The sequence below is a fragment of the Emys orbicularis genome, chromosome 3 (genome assembly GCF_028017835.1).
Source record: "Emys orbicularis isolate rEmyOrb1 chromosome 3, rEmyOrb1.hap1, whole genome shotgun sequence".
Taxonomy (NCBI): Eukaryota; Metazoa; Chordata; order Testudines; family Emydidae; genus Emys; species Emys orbicularis.
This window is the reverse complement of record NC_088685.1, coordinates 120323533-120342862: the sequence shown is the minus strand read 5'-3', so window position 1 is coordinate 120342862 and position 19330 is coordinate 120323533. Positions and strand designations below refer to the sequence as shown.

The 19330-nt window shown below is 42.5% G+C and overlaps 1 protein-coding gene across 4 annotated transcripts in view; it reads right to left on the bottom strand.

Annotated features, from left to right (window-relative positions):
* TIAM2 (TIAM Rac1 associated GEF 2) overlaps positions 1–12226 on the bottom strand; it is a 115911-nt gene extending 103685 nt beyond the window's left edge. For 2 of the 4 annotated variants that reach the window (XM_065401213.1, XM_065401214.1), the window contains exons 1-2: positions 9812–11008; positions 6343–6778 (exon numbers count right to left, since the gene is read on the bottom strand). In XM_065401213.1, coding sequence (XP_065257285.1) covers positions 6343–6778; positions 9812–11008 — 1633 coding nt within the window. Of the gene's footprint in view, positions 1–6342; positions 6779–9811; positions 11015–12123; positions 12139–12169 lie in introns of those variants that run through there. The other 2 variants (XM_065401211.1, XM_065401212.1) reach the window with 2 other exon arrangements.
* Positions 12227–19330: the final 7104 nt, after the last annotated feature.

Sequence of the window (19330 nt, the reverse complement as noted above, 5' to 3'; positions counted from 1 at the left end):
CTAGGAAACTATTTACTTTGACTATTTCCTTACTTATTAATTTAGCATTATATTAACTAAAAGGCAATTCCCAGCGGTGTAATCTATACAATTTAGGAAATCACCTGTTAAATTCCTCCACCTCCCCACAACAAATTGTATGTTGATTTTCCTCCACATATTTGCTGACACCCATCCGCTGCTGGTAACACACCTACTTCCTCCATTACACTCAGCAGCAAACATGCAACCTTAGCTCCGACACAACAGTCATCCACCAACCCACAAACAGCTTCCCCCTCCCCCCCAACAGATTGACTCCACACTGTGCTGTTTCATGGCAAGGGAAGCAGGGGGAAGAAGAGTGGGGAGGAGTGTAGATCAGTGGTTCTCAACCAGCAGTCCGGGAGCTCCTGATGGGCTGCAAGCAGGTGTCAGGGAGTCCACCAAGTAGGGCCAGCGTTAGACTCGCTGGGGCCCAGGGCAGAAAGCCAAAGCCCCACCACATGGGGCTGAAGCCCAGGGTCCTGAGCCCCACCATCTGGGGCTGAAGCCAAAGCCTGAGCAATGCAACTTTGCAGCGGGGTGGCCCTGTGGCATGGGGCCCCAGGCAATTGCCCTGCTTGCTGTCCCCTAATGCCAGCCCTGGCTTTTGTATGCAGAAAACCAGTTATTGGGCACAGGTGGGCCATGGAGTTTTTATAGCATGTTGGGAGGGGGGGGCGGTTCCTCGGAAAGAAAAAGGTTGAGAACCCCTGGTGTAGAGGGCAGCGGTGATGTGGGACAGCAACGGGTGGGGAGGAATCGGTGGGATGTGAGGTGCCATAGGAGAGAAGAGAGTTTTGTGCCGTGGACATGGAGCCATGGCTGGACTGGGGAGTACCAGGGCTCTAGGGCGAAAGGGAATCCAGTGCCCCTCTGTTGAGATTTAGGTGCTAGAAGGGTTTCCTCTGCCACTACTGCCTTAACCCCCTCAGCACAGAAGGCAGCAGCACTATGGGATGCCCTTTACGTGTCAGTGCTGCAGCACAGAGGCACGTGGCTCTCCATGACATGCTTACGTGGTGCACAGGACAGCCAGGGCCATGATGCTGGGGAACTGACTGTCTGTGTTGACACATCAAGGCTTCAAGAGATCTCAGTGCACCACACAGCAGCACCACGGGGAACTGTCTGTGCCACAGCATCAGTGCATCAAGGGCTACCTTTGACCCATATATTAAGTCAATTTATACCCACTTACAGATGTGAGTAGGGTGACCAGATGTCCCAATTTTATAGGGACAGTCCCGATTTTTGGGTCTTTTTCTTATATAGGCTCCTATTACCCCCCACCCCCGTCCCAATTTTTCACATTTGCTGTCTGGTCACCCTAGTAAACTCCGAATTCAACGCCTCAGCTAACCCAGGGAAATGTCCATGGCCCCCCATTCAGCTGTGCATTTTCTAACCCATAATGCTTCTTGGCTTGCTCTGAACCTTTGAGACCGGGGGTTGGAGTAACCTAAGCTGTGGGCTGGACCACATGCAAGTGAATGGACGATGACAGGAGTAATACACTGGCACTAGCACCGATGCTCATCATTAGTGAAGGAAGATTAGTAGGAGGATCTGTCACAAAAGCCTGAAATACCGTTGTGGACACCAGAGGTGGGGAACCACCAGTCTAGTGTGTTTATAAGTGAAAAGAGGAATGTAGAAGTATTAAAAATAAAAGTGTTTTTGGCTTTCCAGTACATGAATTCATAGTCATTTAGTGGCTCAAAAAGTATCCCCAAAAATAAGAGTAAATTTTTGCTCAGGAACAGGTAATTAGTCAGTATTGTTCTAATAAATAAAAAGGACAAATTTAAAAAAACTTGAAACTTTTCTGCCCCACCAAAATGCACAGGTGAGGAAATTGTGAACACAAGCACCCATCGGTGTGCTAAGTAGTCATTTCTATGTCCAACTACAGACACTCCAATTTTTAAGGTCAGACCATCTTGATTACCTAACCTGACTTCTTGCATAATACAGGCCATAGAATTTCATTAAGAATAACATCTGGTTGAACCAGAGCATATCGTTTAGAAAGACACCCAATCTTAGATGCACACATGAACAATTTTGTGGCTGCAAGTGGGATTCCACTTTTTAATAATCTGGCCCTGCCACACAGTATCCCCAGTATTGACAACTCTCATGATTATTACTTTTTTTTAGAGCAATGGGATTTCAGAGAGTGCTGGAGCACGACTTGTGATGATACGAGAAACTCCAGTACCACTGCGAAATTGAGCCAGAAGCCAGCAGAATCTCTCCCCTATGATCACCTTTCTCACAGGGGAGGAGGGGGGAGCAAAGAGCTTAGCAGCTCAGCTCAACTCTGCTCTCTCCCCCCCACCCCCCCACCTTTAAAAACACGGACAAGACAGTGATGTTGCTCCTCTTTCCCCCAAACTGCAGCATCCATCCTGGGAAGGGGCAGAGGGGGGTGAAGAGCCCCCAGAGGTGCCCCACCCTCAGCTTGAAAAGGGGGAGTGGGGACCCCATTACAGCCCTCCCAGGCCTGGGAGAAGGGTGAAGAATGCCAGGAGGTGCAGTGGTGAGGCTTGGGGGAGGCTGGGGGGAATCTGAATTGATGGGGGGCTGGGGGCAGTTGAACCGAAGGGGGCTGAACTGATGGTGAGGGCAAGATGAATTGCTGGATAGGGACATGCAAAGGTGCGAGAGTCCTGCATCAGAGGCACCAAAACACCTTACCCAACACATTGGAGAGAGAGTTGGCAACACTGCAGGGGCAGTTCAACAATCAAAAAACAGACTGAAAAAACACTATTTTTTTAAATCTCATGATTGTTTGGGGCAGTCGTATGATTTCTGGGGATCCAACTCATGATTTTTGACCTCTTGAGGTTGGCAATACTGCGTCCCCTCCTGGACGGTCCCAGCCCTGCAAGCATGCTGTACCTCAGTTTGCTTACTTGTTCCCCAGTCTGCTTACTTGTTCCCCAGTCTGTCCCAACTCCCAAACCCAGGACAGATGCCACACCTCAAGTTCTGCTCGACACCTTTTTCCTCAGGCTGTCCTTTTATGGTCCATGGCAAAAACCAAGCATATTCTGCTACTTCGACAAAAACAATGAGGAGTCCTTGTGGCACCTTAGAGACTAACAAATGTATTTGGGTATAAGCTTTCGTGGGCTAAAAACCACTTCATCAGATGCATGGTGTGGAAAATACAGTAGAGAGGTATAAATACACAGCATATGAAAAGATGGGAGTTGCCTTACCATGTGGGGGGGTCAGTGCTAATGAGCCATTTCAATGAAGGTGAAAGTGGGCTATTCTCAACAGTTGACAAGAAGGGAGGGGGAAAAATCACTTTTGTAGTGCTAATGAGTTCAATGAAATCAAGGTGGCCCATTTCAAACAATTGACAAGAAGGTGTGAGTATCACCAGGGGGACTACTTTGAGTAAGCCTTCACCAGCTTTGGGGGTAAGATGTTATCCTTTCATGCAGGACTCATGTTATCACCAGGACCTAAGTTCCCTCTAAGCTGCGCGGCCACGCAGCAGCCTATTAAGCGCCACGCAGGAGCTTAGGGCTGTGGCGGGGAGAGACATCTCTCTCCCAGCCCCGGACCTGCCGTAGACCTGCCGTGGCCAGGGGAGAGGCCCCTATCTCGCAACCGCAGCCCTGGAGCTGCCGTGGTGGGGAAAGGTGCCTCTCTCCTCCAGTCCAGGTGCTGCTGCAGGGAGAGAGAGCTGGGGGGAGTCCTCTCTCCCTGCTGTAGCCCATGGCAGCCTGCACCCCAACCCCCTTATCCCTGGTCCCACCCCAGAGCCTGCACCGCCAGCTGGAACCCTCACCCCCCTGCATCCCCAATCCCCTGCCCCAGCCCAGAGCCCCCTCCCGCACTCCGAACCCCTTGGCCCCACCCCACCACATGAATTTTGTTATGTGCACCAATATGGAGGTGACGTGGCACACATCACCTCCATATTGGTGCATATAACAAAATTCATGTACATGCATGGGAAAAATTAGAGGGAACACTGACCTGACCCCTCAGTCTGTAGGCTGTCACTCCTCTCTCATAGTCCAACCCTCCAGGTCTTTTCCCAAAAACATCCAGTCACTTCTGTCCGTGGTTTGACCCTAGACCCAGGGTCCCTCGCAGGAGTCTGAAACCTTCCTGCAGTCATCTTCTCCAGCCCCTCCTGGGCACCTGCCCAAGCCTCTCTGGTCTGGACAGTCTCCACTATCCATTCCAGAGAGTTCCCTCCCCTTCAGAGATTTCCCATCCTCCCTTTCATTAGTATCAGGTGCCTTCCCCTTATCCCCGAACAGGCCCAAGTGGGAAGCGCCTACCTTGTCAAAAAGGAACTGGGCCAATTTCCCTTATAGGGGCTAGTCACCCTGTGACAGGTCCAGAATTGTTTTTAACTGCCAAATTATCACATGCATCCTCTAAATTGACACATACCCAATTTTGCATGAGTCCATAAATCAGAGAGCTGGACAGGTAATTACCCAATTTCAGTATCAAATGCAGGGCTGCCCACCCAAAGCTGAAGGTGCAAATATAGGCCCACTTTTAGGAAGGTACTTAAGCACATACCTATTTTTAAGCGTGAGAGTAGATGACTTGTGTACTTAAAGTTAGGCATAGACTTAAGTATCTACCTGAATTAGGCTTTGTCCACACTACAGACCCTACAGCTGTACCCCTGCAACTGCGCTGCTGTAAGGTTTCCCATGTATCTGGTCTATGCTGGCAAAAGTGCTCCCACTGGCATAATTAAACCACCCTTAACAAGCGGCAGTAACTATGTCGACAAGACAGTGTCTCCCACCAACATAGATTCATAGATTCTAGGACTGGAAGGGACCTCGAGAGGTCATCGAGTCCAGTCCCCTGCCCGCATGGCAGGACCAAATACTGTCTAGACCATCCCTGATAGACATTTATCTAACCTACTCTTAAATATCTCCAGAGATGGAGATTCCACAACCTCCCTAGACAATTTATTCCAGTGTTTAACCACCCTGACAGTTAGGAACTTTTTCCTAATGTCCAACCTAGACCTCCCTTGCTGCAGTTTAAACCCATTGCTTCTTGTTCTATCCTTAGAGGCTAAGGTGAACAAGTTTTCTCCCTCCTCCTTATGACACCCTTTTAGATACCTGAAAACTGCTATCATGTCCCCTCTCAGTCTTCTCTTTTCCAAACTAAACAAACCCAATTCTTTCAGCCTTCCTTCATAGGTCATGTTCTCAAGACCTTTAATCATTCTTGTTGCTCTTCTCTGGACCCTTTCCAATTTCTCCACATCTTTCTTGAAATGCGGTGCCCAGAACTGGACGCAATACTCCAGCTGAGGCCTAACCAGAGCAGAGTAGAGCGGAAGAATGACTTCTCGTGTCTTGCTCACAACACACCTGTTAATACATCCCAGAATCATGTTTGCTTTTTTTGCAACAGCATCACACTGTTGACTCATATTTAGCTTGTGGTCCACTATAACCCCTAGATCCCTTTCTGCCGTACTCCTTCCTAGACAGTCTCTTCCCATTCTGTATGTGTGAAACTGATTTTTTCTTCCTAAGTGGAGCACTTTGCATTTGTCTTTGTTAAACTTCATCCTGTTTAACTCAGACCATTTCTCCAATTTGTCCCGATCATTTTGAATTATGACCCTGTCCTCCAAAGCAGTTGCAATCCCTCCCAGTTTGGTATCATCCGCAAACTTAATAAGCGTACTTTCTATGCCAATATCTAAGTCGTTAATGAAGATATTGAACAGAGCCGGTCCCAAAACAGACCCCTGCGGAACCCCACTCATTATGCCTTTCCAGCAGGATTGGGAACCATTAATAACAACTCTCTGAGTACGGTTATCCAGCCAGTTATGCACCCACCTTATAGTAGCCCCATCTAAATTTTATTTGCCTAGTTTATCGATAAGAATATCATGCGAGACCGTATCAAATGCCTTACTAAAGTCTAGGTATACCACATCCACAGCTTCTCCCTTATCCACAAGACTCGTTATCCTATCGAAGAAAGCTATCAGATTGGTTTGACATGATTTGTTCTTTACAAATCCATGCTGGCTGTTCCCATATCGCTGTCCACACCGGCACTTCTGTTGGTGAAACTTTTGTTGGTCGGAGGAGTGTTTTTTCACACCCGTGACCGACAAAAGTTTTACAGACAAAAGTGCTAGTGTAGACAAAGCCTAAGGTCTTCAGGGGCTAAGTTTCAGTTCAAAACATTATCTAGGTTTCATTTAAAAAAAAAAAAAAAAAACCCACCACCAAACAATGGATAGCACCTGTGTTGGCAGGTTAAAAGAGTTTAACAATGATTTACCTTTGAGTGTTATCCAATATTGTTTCCACTTTCTCCGTGCAACCAGCTCAAGTTTTTTCTCCTTCTGTAGAGTTACCAACGGCTTGAAGAAGAGCCACCCTGCTTTGCGCACAACTCCTTGTTCTCTCTCATACAGCAGATCCAGTTGCTCTAAGGAACTGAGTGATTCACTGCTGGAGTCCTCTGTGTCTGTTGATGTGTCCGTATTCTCAACGTTAGTCCTGCTCATGTCCAGCTCCCTCATGAAGTTTTCATAAATGTTCTGCCTCAGGGCATCACTGCTGATCGCATTAGTGGATTCGCTTCTCTGGGGCAGAATGTGGCCAGAGCCAGGTGACCACAGTAAACCAGACATCTGCGAAGGTGCCAGAGTGTCCGTAGCGAGGTTATCAATTCTGCTGTCAAAGTACTCACTCAGATCTTTGGATTTTGGCTCCTGTAAATAATGCAAATTGCAAGTAATCTATGGTGAAGAGACATATTTTATAGCATCTAGTTTGTTTCATGTTTTGTCATTGTAAACTCCATCAAAGTGTGCCTGCTTGCACCATGATGGTGCCTGTTAATCCAAGCAATTTTTGCTACTGTCAGTATTACTGCAACATTTTTATTCAACAGAATCCCAGTAAGGCTAATTGCCAAAACAGCAATGTTTGCTGACTCAACAGGCCTTCCCCCCCAAAAAATAATTAAAAAAAAAAATCTCAGAACTCATTGATAATTGCTGTGATTTGATTTCCAACAGCCCAATGGGCATTGTGAATAGAACCATATACTCCTGACAACGGTGAATTAATCTGTTTTCCTGAGCATCGTGAAACAGGGACATTGTCTTTTACACACCAACCTGACTATAACAGTAACACTGATAAGACTAGTTTTGCTTATTACAGGAGTTTTATAATGGGTGAAATTAAATTCAATCTAGGTAGCAAGGTTTCAATATCTGACCATTTAAAAACTTTGGATCTTTGGATTAACAGATGTAAATTGATTACTTTAATGGCGGTAGGCTGATTTTGCCTCCGAGGATCTGAAACATGTCAGTCTGAAATTTGAAATATTTTTAAACCCACTGAATTCACCAACTATCTGCCAAGATAAATGTGCTCGACTTCATTTTAAAACTAAAAGAAAGTGTGTTGGATGATTTGCACGAATCCAGGTTTTAAAATGCAGTGGTGTATATTTTCTAAAGATTGTAGACATTGCTATTTCAGTGAGGGCTTGACTCCTAGATCCAGCAGTGTATTATGAAATCCATTTGTATGACTCATGCTTGTATGATGCAATTTCATTTCTTCTGCAACCGGGCAGGGCAGTTCCCTTTTAAGTGCTCTGAGATGACTGTTCTACATATGATTTTAATTCCACGTTGGTGATGTGGAATGTTCGCTCATTCCTGCAATAGTCCGTCTATATGGAAGATCTGAGCCTCATGGCCTGACTCAGCAAGGTGCTGAGTGCCCTCAATGCCCAGTAGGGTGACCAGATGTCCCGATTTTATAGGGACAGTCCCGATATTGGGGCTTTTTCTTAAATAGGTGCATGTTACCCACCCCCACCCCACCCTGTCCCAATTTTTCACACTTTCTGTCTGGTCACCCTAATGCCCAGTGACTTCAGCGGGCACTCAGGTGTCTTAGTATTTCACAAGATTGGGCTCTTCAAGCTAAATTCCACTGTCAAGAAGAACCATTCCAGCAGTCTGATGGAAGGATTTATCTCCCATCCAACTGTATATTACTGACATTCTTAAAAAATACATTATGCTTAAAGAATAAGCAAGAGAAAAACTATTTGCTGCCTTTTGTATAGAAAAAAAAATTAACAAATTTTACTTGAAAATACCCAGGGGCTGTAAATAGCTCAACCAGAAGTACAACTATTACCCAGGAAAATGTTATTTTTTGCTCAAGTTTACACTGCTTCTATAGTAATATTTATTTGCACTCTGACTTCTACATACGGATAAAGTAAACAAACACTGCTCTCCTGTGAACTAGTCACACCAGAAGCTTGGAAAGCAACTGCATTTATTTTCACATCCTAGATGCTGCACATCAAAAATGTACTGGAAGAAGCTGTGTCATGTTTTGATAGTATGATGACCTCCAACATAAAGCCAAGAGCAACAGTGAGATCCCATGCCGCTGCAGATTTCACAAGAAAGATCACTTTTCAGCAAGAAGGCTGCTGCAGCAGTAGGCTCAGAAATGCCAAATTTAATTTAAAGATTATGTTCCAAGACAATTCATTTAAGTTTGAAACTGGAAGAGACCCTTCTAACATCTCTTGGAATGTACACAGGCAACCCTCAAATTAACCTGATTTCTTGGCACAAACTGGCCCTTAATATTGTATGCTGTGCCTTGAAGTCAGTGTGGCTCACACACTGGTTGTGGTATGGAGTGAGGAGGAGCTCCAGGAAGATTATGCCACAAGATGGCACAATGCCTACCAAATCTTCCCAGCACACCGGGGAAGCACAGTTGCTGCATCATCCCTTAGAGGGAGCAGTGTATGATCTCCTATTCATCTAGACAGTACTGCTGGACGGTATGAAGATGTACAGGTACATGGCTCTGCCTCCTTTCTGCTCACCTTTGTGGTGGCTTGCACCCCCCGCAGTTTTAGAAGGGAGCAGTCCCTAAACTGAGGAGAGCACAGAGAGCGCAACTTTGGCCAGCCCTTTCATGGGAGGCGTTATGGGAGTGAGGGAAGTTTCTGTACTCCCCACTTGTGCGTTCTTACAAGGCCAGGCGCAGTCTGGCCTTTATGGAGCTGATTCTGGGACCTAGAGCAGGAGACAGGAATTTTAGTCTTGATCACAGCTATCCTCAGTTCCCATTGATGGGATTAGCCTTAAACTGTTCTAAAGAGACACCCACTAACTAACCAGATGGTACTTCAGCTTTGATACCCAGAGAATTATGTAGCCAGGTTCATACATAGGAAGAAGGCAGCTAGATAATAACATCTCCATAAAACTACAGGTTTAACCAAAAACCCCGCTGTCTACAGTTGGATTTGGAGATATAACTGAGTTGTCCTTTCCTAACTTGAGAGGGATGACAGCTAACACTGGTGATGAGAGGGAAAACATTTACAAAATATATTTACAACGTGCACATTCCCATGTTTAAGGATTTGTTTTACTACACATTTCAGCTTATTTTTATAGGCATTTTCAGGGCTACAAATTATGTTTTGATCCACAGGATCAGATATCACTTTGCTTTAACACTGTAATTATTTTAAAAGATCCAGTCCATCTCATGAAAAATCCAGTGACTTGAGAATCTATTCACTGGTGTATTTGCTTCCCTAAATGACAATTAGAGATAGCTGGAATTTTCACCAATCATTGAGTAGTCTTATGGAAAAACAAATAAAATGCAGGTATTACACTAACGGAAGGTGTCTACAGCTCTCAGTACTAGACTTTAGGATGAGTTTTCCCACATACCTGCAGTTTTCTTTTCTTCCTAGAGAGGCTTCCTGTCCAGTCACTGATGCGTCGCATCCTGCTTTTTAATGTATCCTTCTTGGAGGCATCGTCGTTTAGGGGTTTGGATTTTCTACATGGGAGGGTATAAGAAGAGTACTGTGCGGGGCCTCTGTGTTCTACCCTAGAGGGAACATCAATGTCTGAGGCAAAAGAAACATGGTTGCTTAAGCTGGCATGAGTGCCAATGTATTCATCAGACAACCTGAGAGCTGAGGATGGGCTGCTTTCTAAATCTGTATCCTTATATAGATCGCGGAGGGAGGAAAGAGATGAACTTTGGTTGAAGGACTTTTTGCTGTCATTTGTGGGAAAACTGGCATGAATCCTTGTATCCGGAGTGCTCCTGGTCAGGTAGGAGCCATCCAGCTCATTGATATCCCCATTGTTGCCCCAGGGAGAGTCATACCATGAAGACTCTGAGCTTAGGGAGCTTCCTTTACTGGATCTAAGTCTTGAGTCAGTGGGAGATAGACGATGACTTGAAGTGTCATCTGTACTGGAGTTCCTCCTCACCTCTAGCAGATCATTAGATTTGGATTCTAAAGTAGGCGAGTACCTCAGCAGCTGGACTGGTCCATTGGATTCCTCTGTAGAGACTTTGTTGTTGCTACTGTTGTGAAACTCAACCTTTAAACAGCCATCCAGCTTCCCCAGTGTTTTAATGAGAACTTTGGGGCTCCTCCTGTCATCTGGTGGTGGGGTTGATGCTAGGCTCTCATTCTTTCCGTAGCAATTTAAAATATGTCCACTGCATTCCCTGGAGGCAACATGATTACTTGCAGCTTCAAGGCCAATATAGTGGAAACCATTCTCAGGAAAAAATGCCGCATTGCTTCCCTGGCAGTAGTTTCCTGAGGCATTTGTCCTGTGTTTGGCATGGATACTGCTTTTAGAGGTCTTTGCCACTGTGTCACTGAGCCTAGGTGAATAAGGCTGGTTACTCTTGAAGTGAGAGAGGCAGCTTCTGGCTAGTGATCTTGATTTGTAGCTAGTGCCACTGCTGCTGTGTCCCCATCCATGCAAGGAGCAAGACTTTTCATTGTTAGCATGAATGCTGTGAATTTTCAGAGAACAAGGCTTCTGCTTGGCACCAGATGCAGCATTAGTGTGATTTTTTGATCCATGAAGGCTGTACTGGCTTTCTGAATTCCCCATTTTCCACTAAATTAAGAAAAAAAGTTTCATTAGTATCAGTGGCCAGAAGATGAAGAACTAAGATGAATAAAGCACTTTTACACTCTAAACAAGAAACAGAGTTTTTTTTATTGTATGAAACAACTTTTTTCACAATAGAGTCAATAACCATTTTCAGTATTTAATAATTAGGGGCTGGGGAGGAGGTCAGGAAAGCTCATTCTTTGTGTGGTTTGTTACCCTGCTATAAAGCTACTAAATGCTGGCGTCTAACCCCATTGAAATAATTTCAACACTTCCCTCCTCCCACACCCCCTGGCAACATTTTCTTCTTATAACTTGTAAAACCTTTAACTCCCAAGAACAACTGCATAATGAAAGGGAAACAACAGGATAATCGCTACTTAGATGTACAGTGAACTGTACTTTCAGAAAACCCCTGCTGCCAGGAGACATGCAAACTGCAGTTTCAGCTTGACTAGCTTCTGTGCAATAAAATGTTCCTTCAATAAATTGTTCAGCAAACCCCTACCTCATGATTAAAAAGAGCCAATCTGGAGGGGAAAAAAGGGGCGGGGGGACATGGGTTTTTTGAATAGCTTTATCCCTCATTTCAATACAAAGCTGCACCATGTTTGTTCAGCACACAGAAGTTTGGAAGTTCACTCAGCAAAACGCACTTGAGCAATCCTTGCTCACATAAAGTAGCATTTACAGGAGAAGTTCAATTACTAGTGTGAGAAGTTTGTACAATCTGGCCCCATATAAGTGCACTTGAAAATAAAAGGCCCAAGTCGGCCCGCCCTTACATGGGTTTCAAACTCCAGTGGCTGCAATGTACATACAAATGACAAAGAATGTTTTGAAAAGATATAAAACAAGTCATTCTAAACTGTGTTTTCAATGTTGATATGGTAACTGGTGCTTCTCTTCATATTAACTTTCAGACTGTTGGACTGGACAAAGCTTGTGCAGCCTCCTTACAGGCTTCTGAGAATTAACCCCATTGTGAAAACAGATCCACATTTTTTTTTTTTTACATTTACATTTATTTGAAAACCCTTCCTACCCTACCCTATTCATTTTTCATTAAGTCTTTTGGTATACAGTTTAGTATGAAATAGAAACAGAAGTACCTCTAGAATCACCATTAAATGTGGGTGCAATTAGCAATCAGCGTACTTTGCATTGTCTTGATAGATAGCCACCACACTTTCCAAAAACGGGATGGCATTCCATGCAAACTTTCTGGAAAATACAAACAAGGAAAAAATATCTCAGTCAAATACATTTACATATATTTTACCTCTATCAGATAAATCAACATAAAAATAAGACAGAGCACAAAAAATAGAGAGAAGGGAATTGGTTAAGAGTTTTTATATTTCAGCTACATATTCCTATACACTATGTTTGTTAACAGGTGTGAAATTATTGCAATAGAACCTAATATTGGGGTATTTTCTAATTCTTTCTTACTCCACTTTCAATGATGAACTGGCACAAACTTCCAGTACTCTGCATTTTGCTTTGGTAACATCAATTAAAATTTATCAGGCTGTGCAAGTATCCATTACAATTTGGACCACTTATATCGAACTGATCAGAGCAATTTTTTTGTGCTTGTTTACTCTGGTCATGGCTGAATTCCAGCCATGACTGCAGAGGTGAAAGGCTACTGGGTAATTCACCCTGCCAACCAGCCAGCAAACTTTTCTTAAAGTTTATTCTAATTTTAAAGTTAATCTGCCAGAAAAACAACAAAAAGGCAGCACCAGGCTCTGTGCACACCAAAAGGTAACAAGACAAAAGCTGCTATGGAGAGACTGAGAATACGTCAGCTGTTCACATAGCACACAAAGGCTGTCATTCAAAATAACAGGACAGGATCTGAATTTCACAGAACTCAACAGCAGGTTATTGACTGAAAACGTGCAGTAGAAGAAATGCATCACTGTAGAGAAAGTTTTGGGGAGGAAATTATTAGAACAGCAGTTTAATGGATATACTGTTAACCAAAATTCATCCCCTCCCGCAAATAAACTTGGTGGACAGTTTACAAGTAATCCACGAAGAGTCCAAAGGACTATGACATTTTCAATGGAAAAATTATCCCATCTGCACAAAAACAAACAATACACTGGAAGATTTAGCTTCTTTTAAAAAAAAGAGAAAATGTGGATGATTTTGTGTCTCTGTAACATATTAAGAACCACAAAGATGACTAAAGGAATTCATCAGCAAGCTTTGTATTTGGCTAACTTTTAGGTTACCTAAATTAAAAGTCACAAACTAGTATTAAAAACAGTATCGATAGAGAGCCCTAGATAAAGGCCAGCAAACAAATGTCTTAGAGGTATATTATTTTTTTTTTTTAACCATGCTCTGCAGTGTTTACACACCTCTGTACACAAAGCCCTGGGCACTTTCACCAAGCCATTTGTTAGAGACTTTCACTAAATGTAGGGACTTAAACATCTTATGATAAAAATCTACTTTATTTGATATTTTTATTAATAAGGAATTATTTATGCATCCCCTTATCTTGTAGGTACTAACTGTCTATGTCTAGAAAAGCATTAGTTATATAAAGCAGCTGTAATAATAGCAGCTTTAATACACAACAATGGTTTAACAACAGAAGGGGGGGAAACCCTACGTTCAAGATGAGGAAGAAACCAATTTAAATAGAAAAAAAAATACATAAACTCTGTTGAGTTCCCAGTCACTGAGTCAATGTAAATCTTCAGCAAACCTGCTTTCACCATTCCAATAGGAGCAGATCACAAACTAGGGAGTTTGTATGCAGAACCTACATATCAGAGCATAAACTACATTTACAAGGAAGCTTTGAGGGGCTTATTTCTATTCATAAGGGGACATTGAACCCAATTTGTCTAAAGAAGCAGGCAAAGCGACCATCTGGTCTCCATAATGATTGTGCACTGGACGGGTAATCCTTTTAACAGAGAGGGTAGTGAGCAAGCTGCTATTAAGAACCTCAAGATAGACATCAATTTTTCAAGGCTCAAGTCACTGGTACAACTTCCATTGTGTGTGTCTGATGCCGTGTACATATTATATAATGGGTGAAGGAATAAATTTATCTAAGGTACAATGACTGTAAAATAGGGCCTCAGTCAGTGTAGGAGCCAGTTAAAAGTACAACAAAACAGTCAAATTCCACAGAAATAGTGACCAGGGATTTTTCTCAGTGCCCTGGGACTTCAGAAGGCCAGGACGTTCTAAACATTCAAACCAGTGAAACAACAAATCATGACATCTGCAAGACTACAGAGCAATCACCACCCTCAAAATTAGCCGCAGCCATTGCTACTTTTCTTACTTTTGTATAGAGATTTTCCTTCGACAACCTACAATATGGGTGAGTTGGGTGAATCCGTTTGGTGCCAAATCCCAGATGACACTGGTGCATTGGAAAGGCTCTAGGACAAGTTCCAGTTTCTTTGATTCAGAGATACCAAATATTTTAAATCCCCTTAATTCTGGAAGATATAGAAATTGGAACATAAAGGACTGACCTCAGCTACATTTAAATAATAAAAATATATATTTCACAGCATCTTTGTATTCCAGATTAAGAGATGAATTCTCCCACCAGTTTGGAGAGATGGCTGTATGGATACCTCTCATGAACAAAACCAGCTCCTATTAAATGTTTTCTGTCATTATAATCAGTGTATTTATAAAGTGGTTCACCTCACTCAAGCATGATAAAAAAGTTTATTTACTTTCAGTTGTACTAGATATTCCATGAAAAAGTTTTTAGCCTTCATCCTAGGTGCTCCATGACGCATTTAAAAAAAATGCAAGTATACCAATAGATACTCCAGGAAACCCCCTCTCCCGCACCTACCACCACCACACCCAATAATTAACATAAGTCAGAATCCAGCAGCTAAAAACATTTCCCCATGTTTATGATCTTCCATATAAAGTCCTCCCAGTCTCTCTGGGCTCAAGAACAAAAACGTGCATTGTAGCATGCCCTGAAAGATCAACCAATTAGGTCTATTTCAGACCAGGGTGGGAGTGAACTCCTGAACTGAGGATCCCTCCTGGACAATGGCCAGCCAGCTACACCCCTTCTCTTAAACGAATGGGGCTCCACCATAAGCACCTTCACCTTCACCATTATGGCAGGATAGCAATCAGACAGCCTTACCAAATGATAGAAAAGGTCCTTGGGAATAAAGGATATAGCAGCACATTGCAGCTTTAAAGGAACTTTCCACACCAAATTATTAATCTCTGAGAACAGAGGTTTATAAAGAGGTATTTAGCATCCCATACTGTATGCAAAAGCAAAGACAAATTTTGTGTTTTCAAAATGTATTGGGTGAAAGCAAATATTTACTTTAAAAACAACAATAATAAACAATGTTTTGGCATTAGATTTGCTTATAAGAAACAACAATTCAAGGGAACAGGAAGTTTTAAGACCTACAGAATAAACTGCTTATTCTGCGGCAGCAGTTTACAGCCAAAGATCACAAAGACTCCTGTCATGGTTTCACTTATTGTAAGAGCCACACTATGCTGATTTCGGTACTGCCATCTCTCTTCTTCCAATACAATGACACTGCCTAGGTTAAGACTTCCCTAAAATTAAAATGCAGAATGCTTCTCTATTCTAAATTGTGCAGAACTATAACTTCAGATTGACAGAAGGTACACGGGAAGACATAAAAGGACAGAGTACCCTTCAACCAAAGGCAGAATTATTCAATATCCACGGATGATCCACGGTAGGATCTTCATATGGCAATTTTGCAGATTTCTTTGGTAATGGCTGACTTCTTCAACTATGAAGTTGTTAGAGACCGACTAACATACATTCTAAGCAATGGCGGAAAAGGCATCTTCACGCACACATGAATCCATCTACTATAGCTATTTTTATACAATATTTAAAATGTCTTCATTCCTTTTGTTGGGCACTCAGTGTGACATTCACCCCGTGCATGGCCAATATGAGACCTATGCACTATTGAAGTTCCACTTAAGCCCTCTTTTAAGATCTTATGTGGGATTCACAGGCCCGGTGCTGGTCCTTTGGACATGGGTGAATCTCATGCTAAAAGAATACAGTGTCACTTGAAGGATATTGAAACAGGCTCCATCGCTATGAAACCATCAGAAAACAGATTTTTAGACTAATACAGCCTCCTTTCTAACCTAGGCAGATCAACAAACAGTGTTGCCAATAATCATCAGAACCAATAGCTTGAAAGGATGAAGCGTCTCGGAGAACTATCCAGGCTCCAAAAAAGTACTTACACTTATGTTATATTGCCATTGCTCAGCTGCCGTGAAAAAGTAAGCACATCATTGAGGGAGAAATAGTCATTAACCTATCTTCCTCCCAGCCCCCCATGACCCATTAGTTCCAAGTCTGAATTCAGCAGACCAAGAGCAAGAGTCTTGTTTAAGACTGACTGTAAAACACCAATGTATGTAAATAGATCATCTGTGAGGGGAAATTCAACAAGAGACACATAGGCAATATAATCACATACACTCCATAGGTAACTGGGCAGTTAGTTGGCAGAATGGTAGTAATAGCATTCTAGGAAAAATAAAAGTCAACCCATACAGAACAGATTTTCTGGCTTGGGATACATCAGAGGACCCCAGATTGGAAAATTGGGCAGAAGACAAAGGAAGATGGAAAACGTCAGACCAAGGCTAGCAAAGCCACTTAGGAAACATGAACAAGAAAAAGGCCTTGTCTTTCTATTCTTTACTGTTGACCTTGAGATGAGAGAAGACATCAGATGATTGTTCTAATGAATCAACAAGGCACCCACTATAGAGGCCTTTCATTTAGAACAGTGGCTGCAAAATGTTGGTACCCTAGAGTTCTCTCTAGTAGCAAACCAGTTTACATGCCAGTCCTCTACTGCTAGGAGACATCACAGAAACATGATGGACAGGAGTCCACTCTTCTGAATATCATGGCCACTCAAAAACAAACCCTGTCTGAAGTACCAGTGCTGAAAGTGAGAAGTGGGAAGATGAAAAAAATAGGTAGAAGAAAGTACACTGAGCTTAGGAAATCTCACTGTTCTACTAGTGCAAATACTGACCTCAAGCTCCATCATGGTTGTAACATTTGTACAAAAGGTAGGAGATTAATCTAAAGGAGCCCACGCTGACAGATGAATGTGGATTTCTTTAGATAAGTGCAGTAAAGGGGTACACTCTCTGACCTTTCTTACAGAAGGACTTACAGTATTTGGCATTGACCTCTGGTGGGAGACACTATGGTAAATGCTATTTATCTTTTCTCTATTGTTTTTTCACTTGTTTGGGTTTTTTTTTATTTTAAGTATATGTTTATTTTTGATACAAAATGATCTGATCCTTTGAGAGAAGTGGAGTATAAAATAAATGAGTCCCCAGAACTCACCAAACACAGCCTTCTGTCTTAGGAAACGTACTCTACGAGCTAAGGGGTATATTCCGAGCTCACGTACACATACTCCTGCTAACTCAATGAGAGCTCGTGTGAGTATATTTAGTAGTGTAGCTGCAGTAGCACGGGCAGGAGCAGTGGCAGCACAGCTCCCTGAGTCCAAACCTGCCTGAACCCCACATGTACACATCTGGCACAAATACACCGGACTGCTCCCCATGCTACCACAGCTATACTACTATTTATACTCTCGCTTACCCTCACTGAACTAGCGCAAGGATGTCTATGCTAGGGGAAATCACACCTCTAGCTCATACTGTATACACAGCCTTAGAAGGACTTTCAGCTGTAGAATGTGACTGTAATATTCACCTTCGAAGGGGGGGGGGGGGAAAGACATGGCAGTGCCAATGTCTTCACAAACACGGCTGGTCCAGCTGCATGTCAAATAAGGGCACCACAAGAAACTCTCATCTCGATTAGTGGTGCTGTGATTATGCAGAATCTAAAAGTATTTCAGAGTAATAAAAAAACATCCCTCTCCCATATGAAATTGCCAGTTTGTTATTTTCTTTTGCTGCACTTATGTGGTCTGGAATCCTATGGCTTTGACTTGGACCAGCTAACTCTCTCCCCTCTTTCTCTAGCTCAAAACAATTAATTTAAGAAAAAAAGATTCTTCTTTCAGTAATTGCCAATACTTTTTCTTTTCAGCTTAAATCACTTTTATATCCTCCTTTCCGTAATGGTTAAAACATCATCAACTTTACATGGTTTACATCCTACTGAGTCTGAGCCTGTATTTTTCTCTTCGCTGCTATACAGCTTATGGTGTGTGTGTGTGTGTGTGTGTGTGTGTGTGTGTGTGTGTGTGTGTGTGTGTGTGTGTGTGTGTGTGTGTGTGTGTGTGTGTGTGTGGCGGGAGGGGGGGGGGAGGTGTTAGTGTATTTGCTTCATTAGTTCCACAGAAATACAGGGTTAGAAGTATCTTGTTTATAAATTATATCTTTGTTCACTTTGGTTTGCAGTTTAATGTGACAGTCACACAGAAAGCCAGAAAGTAAGCTAGACTTCACCTTTTTCAAGGCTGCATATGGATCTATATATGAAATAACCAGGGATGTGTGTTAGTGTTACACTATAGCTGAATTAAATACGGAGTTTCTTATTGGCAGCAATTTACAGTATTTTTGAAAACCATGCATTTTGGTCACACGCTTTCACAAATGAGAAGCAGATTTTTGATTCCTGCAACTCCAATCACATTCCTATGACAAAAATACACCATAATAATTGTACCATGGTATTCTTGGCAGAATATTTTGCATTTATACACTACTGTATTCAAGCAATGAACTAAAGCAGCGCAAAAACAAATAGCATTATTTTGCCTTAAAAATCCCATTTGAAGCCAGAATCCAATTCAAACTCATTTGACTCTCTTTAGAGCAGAGTCTCATTAGGTTAAACAGAAAATTGTTCTGTAGATCACAGACGAAAATAAAAAAAAAATATGACAAAAGTTTTCTTCATAAAACAGCAATCAGTATTCAATTAATTATTCAATATCAGCCAGATAAGTCTTTTAAACTGTTAATCATTGTTCACACACTTTTACTTTTATATATAAATAAAAAACAACAAATCTCTTTTTTGGTTTTACATACAAAGTCAGTACCAAAAAGTCTACATCACTCTTCACATGTCATGTCAGAACTGCAGACCCAATAACCAGGCCATGATTTTTAATTTTCCTTAAATCATTCTTCTGAGCCCAAGACCTATGCAATTTAATTAAGTTATGTTTTACAGTTTTCAAGTTAGAGCAGCATGGAAGACTGATTCAAGCTTGAAGATCCTTATCCTATTACAGGAGGGCTGATACAATCTAAATCTCTGGAGAC